At 48.9% G+C, this 13,915-nt stretch overlaps 1 protein-coding gene across 1 annotated transcript; it reads left to right on the forward strand.

Moving 5' to 3' along the window:
- Positions 1-7,249: 7,249 nt before the first annotated feature.
- Fem1a (fem-1 homolog A) lies at positions 7,250-13,509 on the forward strand. The gene has a single exon (XM_050125185.1). It carries the CDS (start codon positions 10,372-10,374, stop codon positions 12,334-12,336), a length of 1,965 nt encoding a protein of 654 aa, XP_049981142.1. The 5' UTR covers positions 7,250-10,371; the 3' UTR covers positions 12,337-13,509.
- Positions 13,510-13,915: the final 406 nt, after the last annotated feature.

The raw sequence follows: 13,915 nt of genomic DNA on the forward strand, positions 1-13,915 counted from the left end.
GTTCAATTCCCAGCAACCACATGGTGGCTCACAACCATCTGTAATGGAGTCTGGTGCCCTCTTCTGGCCTGCAGGCATACAGACAGAATATTGTATACATAATAAATATTTTTTTAAAAAAAGAAAATGCTGGGGGGGGGGGAGAAGGGCAGAGTTAGTTACCCAGGAAGCAAGACATGCTAGAGGGCAGATAAAGCCATGAGCCATGAGGCAATATATAGATTAATAAAAATGGGTTAATTTAAATGGAAGATCTAGTTAGTAATAAGCCTGAACTATTGGCCGAACATTTGTCATTAATATGTGTGTTTATTTGAGACCAGGGGTTTGGGACAGGGAAACCCATCTACATACATGCAAGCATGCCGCATGCATAGGCTCACAACAATGTGGTTAAAAAGGAATTGCGTATTCCAGGGCAGCAGAGATGGCAAGGTGGTTAGAGCATGGGAGGCTCTTGCAAAGGACAGAGCTTGGCCTTAGCACCCACAGAGTGGCTCAACAAGACATCTGTAAAGCCAGTTACCGGGATCTGATATCCCCCTTTGGCTATCCCCCACTGCACCCCAGCTACCCACTACCAGAAGGTAGCCTGGCTTTCCAATAGTCAGGACACCTTTCCTCCAGGACTGAGCTGTCCTATCTGCCCCCCAGAGCTGTCCTATTGTGGTTCTACCCTCCCCCAGAGCTGTCCAGAGCTGTCCTATTGCAGCTCTAAGTATATCCTAGCTTCCCGATAAGTCAGGATATCTCTGCAACACTACAACTGTAACACATTCCCCTACACTGGTATCTTAAAGGTTATTGACTGCAGGAGTTCCCACAACACCTCCCTGATGGAGGAAGGTCATTGGTTAATTAATAAAGAAACTGCTTGGCCCTGATAGGTTAGAACATAGGTGGGTGGAGTAAACAGAACAGAATGCTGAGAGGAAGAGGAAGTGAGCTCAGACGCCATGCTCCCATCTCCCTGGCAGACACGATGAAGCTCTGACCCAGGATGGACGTAGGCTAGAATCTTCCCAGTAAGCGCACCTCGGTGCTACACACATTAATAGAAACGGGCCAGGCAGTGTTTAAATGAATACAGTTTGTGTGTTGTTATTTCGGGGTATAAGCTAGCCAGGCAGCTGGGATCTGGGTGGCAGGAACGCAGGCCCACAGCTCCTACAACACCTCCTCCTTTTGTCTAAATAAGAGAGTTCTAATTCTAAGCCTAATACAAAACTATATACAGTAAGAACAAATATTAAGTATTGTTCAGGGAAAAAAGAGGCAAAAATATACATTAAAAAGTAGTATTTTACAACCAGCATAAACATCAAACAAGAAATATATGCTAAATGTTTCAATAGTTGTCCTATCCTAAGGAGTCTAAGTCTTGTGTTAGAAATAGCTTGGCTGAGTCATGAGAGGAAAGTAACTATCATTCCTTTCTGTTTATTTAACATACTCTTTATAGTTCAATTTGATCTTTCTATATTGCATGACCTGTAGTACTGTGTGCTATACCTGTAATATGCTTTATATTATAATAAACAGAAAACTGTTTCATTTTTCTTAAACATATGCTGAACCACTGTCTGTGTTTCTTTGTGCAGGTATACCCTTGATAGCCATAACATATAGTAAATGTATGATTACTGAATCAGCTTTTCCAAACTCAAAGCTGTTTCCCATTGAAAGCCTGGCTAGGAGTCAAGGGTGTGGTGTACATATTTTAATTTTCCACCTGCTAGATTTCATTCCTTTGGGTACCCTTTGGATTGCTTCCTATAGGTAATGGTGTTTGGTTATAGAAAGAGCAAATAGGACATCTCTTTATCATCTCCTTAGCTTGTTGCCATGAAATAGAAAACTCATTTTTAAAACCTTTCTTTTTCTTTTTCTTTTTTTGGTTTTTTCGAGACAGAGTTTCTCTGTAGCTTTGGTGCCTGTCCCGGAACTAGATCTTGTAGACCAGGCTGGCCTCGAACTCCCAGAGATCCACCTGCCTCTGCCTCCTGAGTGCTGGGATTAAAGACATGCGCCACCACTGCCGGGCTCTTAAAACCTTTCTTATTGACGTATTTTTCTTATGAAATTTTGAGGCCTTCCGCACATTTCCAATCAACAATCAATCAATTTCTGCATTACCTTGTGCTAGAGGACCTGGCAGACCTGTAGGGGATCAGATGTCTGTTATGTACATGGGACAAAGTCTATTCCAGATTATATCTTTTTTTAAATATTTATTTATTATGCATACAATATTCTGTCTGTGTGTATGTCTGCAGGCCAGAAGAGGGCACCAGACCTCATTATAGATGGTTGTGAGCCACCATGTGGTTGCCGGGAATTGAACTCAGGACCTTTGGAAGAACAGGCAATGCTCTTAACCACTGAGCCATCTCTCCAGCCCTATATCTTTTTTTTTGAGACAGGGTTTCTCTGTGGCTTTGGAGCCTGTCCTGGAACTAGCTCTGTAGACCAGGCTGGTCTCCCAGATTATATCTTGAATCTGAACAAATAATGAAGTCAATTCCATATCATCTGGTATAAATTCAGCTGTTTCAATATGCAAAACAACTCTTTCTACAAATTGTGAATCAATAACTATATCGAGAGGTTCTTTAAAATCCCATAGTGCCATGAGAATAGCATATTAGGCTGTATTTTGGCCAGAATCATAAGGGTTTTATTCCACTTTACTTAAATCTTCTGATTTGTAACCTGCCTTTCCTGATTTATTTGCATCAGTATAGAATGTGGGGGCTCCAGTTATTGGTGTGTCCTGTACAAGGTGAGAAAGGGTACAAGTAGCTCTTTTTATAAGTTTAGTTCTAATGCTCATCACAATCCCAGCAAAGTCCCAGCAAAATCCTTCACAGACCTCGAAAGAGTGGCACTCAACTTCATATAGAAAAACAAAAAACCCAGGAGAGCCAAAACAATCCTGGGCAATAAAAGAACTTCTGGACACATCACAATCCCGACTTCAAACTCTACTACAGAGCTACAGTACTGAAAACAGCCTGGTATTGGCATAAGAACAGATGGAAGGACCAATAGAACCGAATAGAAGACCCAGATATCAATCCACACATCTTCAAACACCTGATCTTTGATAAAGAAGCAAAAAACATCTAATGGAAAAAAGCATATTTAACAAGTGTTGCTGGCATAACTGGATATCAACATGTAGAAGAATGAAAATAGACCCATATCTATCTCCATACATAAAACTCAAGTCCTAATGGATCAAAGACCTCAACAAAAAGCCAGCCACACTGAACCTTATAGAAGAGAAAGTGGGAAGTACACTTGAACGCATTGGCACAGGGAACCACTTCCTAAATATAACCCCAGTAGCACAGACACTGAGAGAAACAATTAATAAATGGGACCTCCTTAAACTGAAAAGCTTCTATAAAGCAAAAAAACATGGTCAACAAGACAAAACAACAACCTACAGAATGGGAAAAGATGTTCACAAGCCCCACATCAGACAGAGGACTGATTTCCAAAATATACAAAGAATTCAAGAAATGGACACAAAAGAACACATAATTCAATAAAAAAAAATTGGAGTACAGACCTAAATAGAAAACTCGCAACAGAGGAATGTAAAATGGCTGAAAGACATTTAAGGAACTGTTCAACATCCTTAGTCATCAGAGAAATGCAAATAAAAACAACTCTGAGATTCCATCTTACACCTGTAAGAATGGCCAAGATCAAAAGCACTGATGACAACTTATGCTGGAGAGGTTGTGGGCAAAAGGGAACACTTCTGCATTGCTGGTGGGAATGCAAGCTGGTACAGCCCCTTTGGATGTCAGTGTGGCGATTTCTCAGAAAATTAGGAAACAACCTTCCNAAGATCAAAAGCACTGATGACAACTTATGCTGGAGAGGTTGTGGGCAAAAGGGAACACTTCTGCATTGCTGGTGGGAATGCAAGCTAGTACAACCCCTTTGGATGTCAGTGTGGTGATTTCTCAGAAAATTATGAAACAACCTTCCTCAAGACCCAGTAATACCATTTTTGGGTATATATCCAAAGGATGCTCAATTGTGCCACAAGGACATGTGCTCAAGTATGTTCATAGCAGCTTTGTCTGTCATAGCCAGAACCTGGAAGCAACCTAAATGACCCTTGATCGAAGAATGGATGAGATAAATGTGGTACATTTATACAATGGAGTACTACACAGCAGAAAAAAATAATGACAGTTTGAATTTTGCAGGAAAATGGATAGAGCTAGAAAACATTATTTTGAGTAAGGTAACCCAGATAGACCCAGAAAGACAATTATCACATGTACTCACTTATAGGTGGGTTTTAAACATAAAGCAAAGAAATCCCAGAGAATTTAGACAGCAATGTGGACACTAAGAGAGACTTACATAGATCTAATCTACATGGGAAGTAGAAAGTATAAAAAGACAAGATCTCCTGAATAATTGTGAGCATGGGGACCTTGGGAGAGGATTGAAGGGTGAGGGGAGAGGCAGGGAGGGAAGCAAAGAAAAATGTGCATTCAACCCATCTCATGCTTTGTTTTATTAGAGATAGGGTTCCAATTCCTAGGAACTGAACATCTGCCTCTTGAAGAGGCCAATATGGATTACATATTCTGGAGGACTAACAGTCTCATCCACACCCGTGTCCAGTAATCCTTCATATTTATACACACTCTCAGCTTTGGTCTTTCATCATTTATGGAAGTCTGACAAAATATATGTTTCCTATTTCCTATTGGAATTTTTGATTCAACCTCCATGTGTATTCTTCATCCAAAGCAGTACGGTTTTTCACAACAGGCACCAGATTTTCTAATTTTTCTGAGGAGGCATGTCCTTTACTGTGACTGGGAATGACTGGACCATGTTTGATCTGGGGGCCTGTGGGAGGGCCCCCAAGGAGTTCCCTGATGGTAAGGGGTTGCCTTGTTTGTCTCTTGTTGATCTACATTCATTGGTCCAGTGTCGACCTTTGCCACATCTTCTACATAATCCAGAAGATTGAGACCTTCTATTTTTGTCATCCCCAGAGGAAACATTATTTCTAGGAATGCCTTGTCTACAATCCTTTCTCAGATGTCCCATTCTACCACAATTAAAAGATTTGGTATTTTGATGTCTCTGCCTACCTTCAGAAATTGCTTCTTCTACCCAAGCCTCAGCATTATAGTCAAATGACTCAACAGTGGCTGTGTGCAGGATCCATTCATCCATTGGTGCTGATTTGACCTTAAAGCCCAAGTATCTTTCTTCATTCTAAGTTGGCATTCTCAAAAGCCAGAGATTGAGTAAGTACTTGTCTAGCTTCTGGATTTGTTACCCCTGTTTGTACAGCTTTGGTTAATCTTTGTAGAAAGTCACTAATGGGTTCTCTTGGGCCTTGTATGACCTTAGTATGTGATTCAGTTCTTTTCCCTGCTTCTTGAATCCTGTCCCAGCATTCAAGGCTGCTGTTGGCATAGTGACAAGATGTGTTCATTGTAAATAACTTGACTCTGTGGACCAGCATAAGTGCCCTCACCAAGAATTTGATCTTGGGAAGCCTCAAATCCTTTGACTCTCAGGGTTTTAGTCTCCTCTCTCCAACAGCACTTCCTCTGTAACTGCAGCCCATCTTCTAGCACCCCTGAGACTAACTGAAGCCAGTCATGTGGAGTAATCCTATTGTTTGAAGCCTATGTCTCTGCTATCTCCCTAATAAATGGTGAATGCATGCCATAAGATACTATTGCTTGCTTAATTTCTTTTAAATCTTTAATACCTATAGGTTTTCATTTACATTCCATGTATCTGTTTGGGTATTGAGTATTTGCTGGGTTTTCATAGGTAGTAATAGGAGAGGGCAGCTAAAACTCTTGGTAAGTCATCTCTGACTCTGAGAGGTACTAGAGATGCTCAATCTTTACTATGTCTTTTGCCTGTGACTCCTCTCTTTGCTTATCTGTTCTGACAAGTTCCTCAGTCAATTCAATTACTGTCTTATAAAGCCCGAATCTCTCTGTCTCTGTCTGTCTGTCTGTCTCTCTCTTTTTTTGAGACAGGGTTTCTCTAATATTGGTGCCTGTCCTGGAACTAGCTCTTGTAGACCAGGCTGGCCTCGAACTCACAGAGATCCGCCTGCCTCTGCCTCCCGAGTGCTGGGATTAAAGGTGTGCGCCACCACTGCCTGGCCTAAAGCCTGAATCTCTCCTTTTTTTAATTAAAAACTTTATTTGACTTTATTTCATGTGCATTGGTATAACAATATCAGATTCTCTTGAACTGGAGTTAGTTACAGACAGCTGTGAGCTGCCATGTGGGGGCTGGGAATTGAACCCAGGTCCTCTGGAGGAGCAGTCAGTGCTCTTAACCCCTGAGCCATCTCACCAGCCCCAAGCCTGAATCTCTTGACTTGTGAATATTTCTAATGATTCCATCAAACCAATTAATTTCTGGTTCTCATTTGGCACGTGTGATTCCAAGGTTTTCAATCTTTGCATTAATGGTATCTTCTCATCCTTAGAGATTATTTGGATGGCGCATAGATTGCCTTCCTGGAAGAATGTTCTGTCTGTCAGCTTATCATAACTCTTTAACAGATTTTCACTGTGAATTTCAACAGCGTAAATCCTTTCAGATAATCTCTCAGTCCTATTTTTGTAAGATTTCATAACCCAGTTATCATTTTCAATGTATGAATCCTTTCAACTAAAACTGTATCATTCCTAAAATTTCTCATTCTTAACTCTGTTATCAAATAATTTCATTAAGAATATAATAAGGAGGGGGCTGGAGAGATGGCTCAGTGGTTAAGAGCATTGCCTGCTCTTCCAAAGGTCCTGAGTTCAATTCCCAGCAACCACATGGTGGCTCACAACCATCTGAAATGAGGTCTGGTGCCCTCTTCTGGCCTTCAGGCATACACACAGAAAGAATATTGTATACATAATAAATAAATAAATAAATATTTTAAAAAAAAAAGAATATAATAAGGAGCCGGGCGGTGGTGGCGCATGCCTTTAATCCCAGCACTCGGGAGGCAGAGGCAGGAGGATCTCTGGGAGTTCGAGGCCAGCCTGGTCTACAAAGAGCTAGTTCCAGGACAGGAACCAAAGCTACAGAGAAACCTTGTCTCAAAAAAAAGGTATAATAAGAAAAACAAAGCTAATAGCTGTCTTGACCACAGATATAGATATATACATATATATATATAGTACAAGGTAGCTCATATAGCTCTTGCAGAATTCCATCCATAGTAGAAACAAAAAGGTTGTTAAATTCCTGCATGGTGATATTGTCTACCATTATTTTGGGGTTGGTTTACAATTTTCAAAATTATTTATTTATTTACCAAATTTACCTTCTTTATAATTTTCAGAAAATTGTAGGTGTAATAATCTTGATTGGCCAGCAGGTGTCGCAGTTGTGACAGTAAGGCAGTTCCTAGAGCAGTACCTCAATTACCTGAGGCTTCCTGAAATACTAACAAATTTAGTCCGTTACATAAGAGCAGCACACCCACATACAGAGGTTTGAGTTGGGCAGAATATCAAGGAACCTAGAGTTTGCAGGCAGTCACGAGCCACGAGTTTACTGGCTGAAGCTCGGGCCAGGCATTCGGGGATCTGAACTGGGAACACAAGCCAGTGTTCTAGGTACAGGTTTACAGCCTCTGGTCCTAGAGTCAGAGCTCAGCCTGATCAGAGCAGGCCCAGCAGAAGCCAGAGAAGCCACAGAGTTGTTGCAAAAAGCCGCTTAGTAGATGGGCTGGTGGGAAATTGCCAAGGTGCAGTGGTGGGTCAGCTGAGCCAAACCTTGTGCAGCTGTGCAGAAGGGTGGTAGTGCAGCTGGGTGGGGTGGGAGGTGGCCGTGGGGGTCTGGCAGGGCCTGGCAATGGTGTGTACTCAGGCCACATGGGCACTAATTTGTTGGCATACTACAGAGTTCCACAATAGCCCAGAAAGGCATATAACGAAGGTTTATTTATTTGGGGATAAACTCACAGAAAGTGTAGTGATCTGCAGTCCTGTGCATACACGTGGAACTGGAACCGAATCTGGCAGCCAAGAGGCCTGCGTGTGCTTTTTGTCTGCATTTATAGCACATGAGAGCACGCCCAAAGTGGGCCAGGATCTTAAAGGCTATTGGCTGAAGGAGTTCCCACAGCATGTCCCCAGCATCACAGGAAGATCTACCTACTGCACGTTGGTTTAACCTCCCATGAGCGTGACTGTTTCCCTGATAGATTCCATGTGGTTTTTTTCCTTCTTCTGGGGTGTGTGTGTGTGTGTCCTGGCTGCCATCACCCAGCTTCTAAACGCATTTCCTACCTGGCACCCGATCAAATTCATCCTGTTCTTGGTTTGGCCACCCTGGAATCTGTGTTCCCATTTTCTCTATTTTTTTTAATGTTTAAATTTTTTATTTTTCATTAAACACACTGTGAAGGCCCTGTGGGGAGAGACCCAACAGAGACCTAACAGTCTCTTGTATGGCTGGCACAGGTGGCTCAGCCACATCTCAGCATGAGGGGTGGTGGGCAGGGGCTAGGAGGCTATGGCTCGTTACTTCTAGTTGTGCAGTTGGGTGCGCCTGGCAGGTAGCCCAAAACATGCTCACGCATGGCAGGCAGATGTCTGTGGCAAGAAGGAGGAGGAGAGAGCGAGGACAAATTCATGGGGTACAGACACAAAGATTCAGAGAGCGGTGCCGCCCCCAAGCACAGCCTGCGGAAGGACAGAAAACCAAATCGGACTGGAAACAAAACAACCAGTGAGATGGTTAGATAAAGACGCTCTTGCCGAGCCTGAAGACCTGAATTCTATTCCCTGAGTCCGTGTGGTGGAAGGTGAGAACTGTTTGCTGTGGCGCGCGTGTGCGCATGCACAAGAACACATTTTTAAAGGGCATTGTTTTTTCACTGTGGGGGTTTATGCCCGTGTGCCATAGCATATGGATGGATGTCAGACGACAACCCTTGGGGTGACTCAGTTCTCACCTTCCATCACGTGGGTGCGGGGAATGAAATCCTATGTCAAACTAAAGTGAAGGGCTAGAGTTATTTGCTCAGAAGTGACGTGTACCCAGCGGCAGGGGACCCGATGCGCTCTGTCCGTCTCGGAGGACACGGCGCGTATGCGGCTGACACACGTGCCTCTTTAAGGAAAGAAAATACCATCTAACATGAAAAAGGGGTCTGCTTAAAGTGTTGCCAACTAAGCTCCGGGCGAGTGGGGGGTCCCTTCTCTGCTTGCTCGGTCAGGTCTGGCTTTCGCCCCCTGCTGGCCAGCGGCTGCTTCACCTAAGACTCCGGAGGCAGCTCGGCCCCTGCTCAGCTTTGCTCAGGATTGGATCCGAGGCACGTTCGGTGCCGGCTGGGAACGAGGCTGCCTCGTCTCCTGCCTGCGCCCACACGCACCGGAAGTACGTCCCAGCACTGCCAGGGTCGCAGGCTTTTTACCGCCTACTCGTTGACATTTCCTCGGGGAAATGTAGTTTCTTTTCGGCGGACGTGCATGTTTTCCCGTACGCTCCGCGGTAATGACAGGCAGCAGAAGCACGTCATCACTTGGCCGACTCGGTTGCGCCCCTAAAAGCATGGTGTAAAACTTCACCTGGTGGGACCCGTAGTCATTCGGAAGCTACCCCCGGCTCGGATAATCCTCGTGCCGTTCTGATCTGGAGCCCAACCTTCTGGGACTCCTGTTGGGCAGGAGCGCGTTTACTCGCATTTCCCAGGGTCGCACACACTAATGACAGTTTAGCCGTGCAAGACAGGATTTCCACCCGCACGCTCCGGAGCCATGCCACGGTGCACAGTGGGCGCGGAAACGGAGCCCTTCTTGGCCGGGAGGACGCCTGCGCTTCTGTTGGCACCATCGCGCTTCCTCCGGACGATCCTGGGAAGTGTCACTTCTAGGGAGCAGGGCGCGAGCCCCCTGTATAATCCCTGCCGGTGACGGTGTCCTTTGTAGAACGGAGCGAGAACGTGCTTCCTGCAGTCCGCCGTACACTCACTAACGGGACGTGCGTGACCGAATTTCCCAGGGTCGCACTGATTGTTGGCCTGGCCTGGCCAAATTGCTGTCCTCGTCCTCCCTTCGGCACTGCCCACCACTCTGCCTACGATTCCCAGCGGCTGTCCCTATGCCTTTCGGGAAATGTAGTCTTTTCTCCTCTCTCCGTTCTCATCTCGGTACCTTCCAGCAGGCGATCGATCGCTCACAGGACTCCATTTCCCAGCATGCCTGCGCCGAGTCCGTCCGCGCCCCGTCGCGGAGGCCATTTCGTTCCGCCCGGAGACCGCTAAGATGGCGGCGGGGGAGAAAGTGAAGGTTGTCTCCTGCGACAGGCGGCCCGGCTAGAGCCGGCAACGTGGCGCCCAGCATGGATCTACACACGGCGGTGTACAATGCGGCGCACGACGGCAAGCTGCAGCTGCTGCAGAAGCTGCTGGCCGGCCGCGGGCGGGAGGAGCTGGATGAGCTGCTGGGCGAGGTGGCGGGCGGCGGCACGCCGCTGCTGATCGCGGCGCGCCGCGGACACCTGGACGTGGTGGAGTACCTGGTGGACCACTGCGGCGCCAGCGTGGAGGCGGGCGGCTCGGTGCACTTCGACGGCGAGACGATCGAGGGCGCGCCGCCGCTCTGGGCCGCGTCGGCGGCGGGCCACCTGGCCGTGGTGCGGAGCCTGCTGCGCCGCGGCGCCTCGGTCAACCGCACCACCCGCACCAACTCCACGCCGCTGCGCGCCGCCTGCTTCGACGGCCACCTGGACGTGGTGCGCTACCTGGTGGGCGAGCACAAGGCCGACCTGGAGGTAGCCAACCGCCACGGCCACACGTGCCTCATGATCTCCTGCTACAAGGGACACCGCGAGATCGCGCGCTACCTGCTGGAGCGCGGCGCGCAGGTGAACCGGCGCAGCGCCAAGGGCAACACGGCCCTGCACGACTGCGCCGAGTCCGGCAGCCTGGAGATCCTGCAGCTGCTGCTGGGCTGTCACGCGCGCATGGAGCGCGACGGCTATGGCATGACCCCGCTGCTGGCCGCCAGTGTCACCGGGCACACCAACATCGTGGAGTACCTCATCCAGGAGCAGCCCGGCCACGAGTATCTCTCGGGGGTGGAGCTGCCCAGGGAAGGGTCCCCCCAGGGGGCAAGCAGCGGCCGCTCCACCCCTGAAGAATCAGAGCCTTATGAGAGCTGCTGCCCCACCAGCCGTGAAGCGGCCGTGGAGGCTTTGGAGCTGCTGGGAGCCACCTACGTGGATAAGAAAAGGGATCTGCTCGGAGCCCTGAAGCACTGGAGAAGGGCGATGGAGCTCCGCCACCAGGGTGGGAACTACCTCCCCAAGCCCGAGCCCCAACAGCTGGTTCTGGCCTACGACTATTCCAGGGAGGTGACCACGCCCCAAGAGCTGGAGGCCCTCATCACAGATCCTGATGAGATGCGGATGCAGGCCCTGCTGATACGGGAGAGGATCCTGGGCCCCTCGCACCCTGACACTTCCTACTACATAAGGTACCGGGGTGCTGTCTACGCAGACTCTGGAAATTTCGAGCGCTGTATCCGTCTTTGGAAGTATGCCTTGGATATGCAGCAGAGCAACCTGGAGCCGCTGAGCCCCATGACGGCCAGCAGCTTCCTGTCATTTGCGGAGCTCTTCTCTTATGTGCTGCAGGACCGCTCCGCCAAGGGCAACCTGGGCATGCAGCTTGGTTTCCCCGACCTCATGGGCGTGCTCAGCAAAGGGGTGCGGGAAGTGGAGCGGGCCCTGCAGCTGCCCAAGGAGCCGGGGGACTCGGCGCAGTTCACCAAAGCCATCGCCATCATCCTCCATCTGCTGTACCTGCTGGAGAAGGTGGAGTGCACCGCTGGCCAGGAACACCTCAAGCACCAGACAGTCTACCGCCTGCTCAAGTGTGCCCCGCGCGGCAAGAACGGCTTCACCCCACTGCACATGGCAGTGGACAAGGAGACCACCAACGTGGGTCGCTACCGCGTGGGCGTCTTCCCCTGCCTGCATGTGGTCAGGGTGCTGCTGGACTGCGGGGCTGACCCCGACAGCCGGGACTTCGACAACAACACTCCGCTGCACATTGCTGCTCAAAACAACTGCCCAGCCATCATGGACGCACTCATCGAGGCCGGGGCCCACATGGATGCCACCAACGCCTTCAAGAAGACTGCCTATGAGCTGCTGGACGCCAAGCTGCTGGCCAAGAGCACCGTGCAGCCCTTCAACTATGTAACACTGCAGTGCCTGGCCGCCCGTGCCCTGGACAGGAACAAGGTCCCTTATAAGGGGTTCATCCCAGAGGAGCTGGAGGCCTTCATCCAGCTGCACTGAGCCTGGCCTGCCACCCGCCTGCACTTTGGCCTTCTCCGAGCAGAAGCATCCTGTCCCCTTGGCCTACAGGCAGTGGAGTGAGCCCGACTGTTGGTTCTAGAAACCTTCAGGGTCACGTGGTAGGAAGATGGTCTTTCTCTGTGGCAATGCAGAAGGGTACCGGGGCCGCCTCAGTGACATCTGTCTGGGTCTGGAGACCTCTGCCATTGTCACCTGGTCTCCAGCTAGCTTGTCCTGGAGTCCTGTGTAGCCGACACTGTCAAGATGGAGTCAGAAGTCACTGGCGCCTTCCTGCAGTGGGGCACCTGCCACCTAGATGTTTGCGGTTGGTTTGTTGTTTACTAAGCAAGTGGGCGACAGCTGGGAGCCCACATTCTGAGGTTTTTGCTCGGTCTTTTTTTCCTTGGTTTCTGTTTGTTGGACTCAGTAATGACTTAGTTTGAAGTTGCTGCCAGGACTTTGGTGTGGCCACAGCTGAAACCAGCATGAGCTGTGAGTGCAGACCTGTGACAGACTTGCTGCGAAGCCTCCCTGCTTCCACACTGCTTAGAGAGAGGACTGTCCCTAAGAAGAGCCAGAGCAAGTGACAGGAACAGCCAGGCCGACAACTGCCTCCAGCCCCATCCTGTGGGATGGCTGGCAGGTGCTCTGGTCACCAGGTCATATCCGTGCCACACTTGTCCTGTCTCCCTGACCCCAGGTCTTCGTGAAGAGTCCATAGTGTCTCCACTAACTACCAGGAGTGGGAAGGTGGGGAGCTGCCCAGGGCTGCGATAGGCCACCCAGGCCCTGAGTGCAGCCCTAGGGGTGCATACCGCCTGAACAGCACCAGCCTGGGGCTCCACCAGCTCTTGTCCCTGTCCTTTACCGTGAGTGGGATTAAACCTGCATCACACCGAGGCAGGAGATGCACATCCCTGGCTTGTGGGAACCAGCTGCAAGGGGAGAAAGTCTAGTGTAGCGAGGCCAGTCCCTCCCTTGGCCGTGGAAGCCGTCCTGCGAGGACATTGGTGTGTGATTGCAGTGTTAGGTAGCTTGTTCTCTGTATAAAACAAGCCTTAGGCCTTACTGGGCAGAGCCTCACTGCCCTGCCATCCGAAGCTCAGGGCAGACATGAACCCCTGTGAGTCTTGGCACTTATATTTATTGATTAAAATACAGGTATGTGAAGGAGTCTGCCTAGCGGTTAATTGATGTGTGCCTGTCAAGAATGCCTGTACACAGACCCGCCATCTGAGCATGGCTGAGGCTGAGGCAGGAGGATCTCAAGGTGGAGGCCATCCTAGAGGACAAAGTGAGTCCAAGCACAGCCTGAGGTGACATTAAGTCAAGACCCCCACCCTCTTAAAACCATCTCTTACGAGGTACGGGCCCTACCGAAGTGCTCAAATGTGCCCCTGCGTCACGGTAGCTGCCTTCTGAAGGAGCTGTTTCCACTCAGGTGCCTGTGAGCTAGTCCAGAGAGGTTAAGATCACCAGCCGAGGGCCTAGGGACATGTAGCACGTGACCAAAGGGCAGACTTGAACTCTCTCTCAGCAGTTGACATGTCCAGATCCATTCCTCTGCCTTAGCACCCTG

Source organism: Alexandromys fortis, unplaced genomic scaffold, assembly GCF_014885135.2.
Source record: "Alexandromys fortis isolate MF-2015 unplaced genomic scaffold, M_Fortis_MF-2015_v1.1 scaffold_243, whole genome shotgun sequence".
In the NCBI taxonomy this organism is placed as follows: domain Eukaryota; kingdom Metazoa; phylum Chordata; class Mammalia; order Rodentia; family Cricetidae; genus Alexandromys; species Alexandromys fortis.

Coding starts and splice junctions, on each gene's coding strand:
- Fem1a (XM_050125185.1), top strand. CDS start 10,372: ATGGATCTACACACGGCGGTGTACAATGCGGCGCACGACGGCAAGCTG.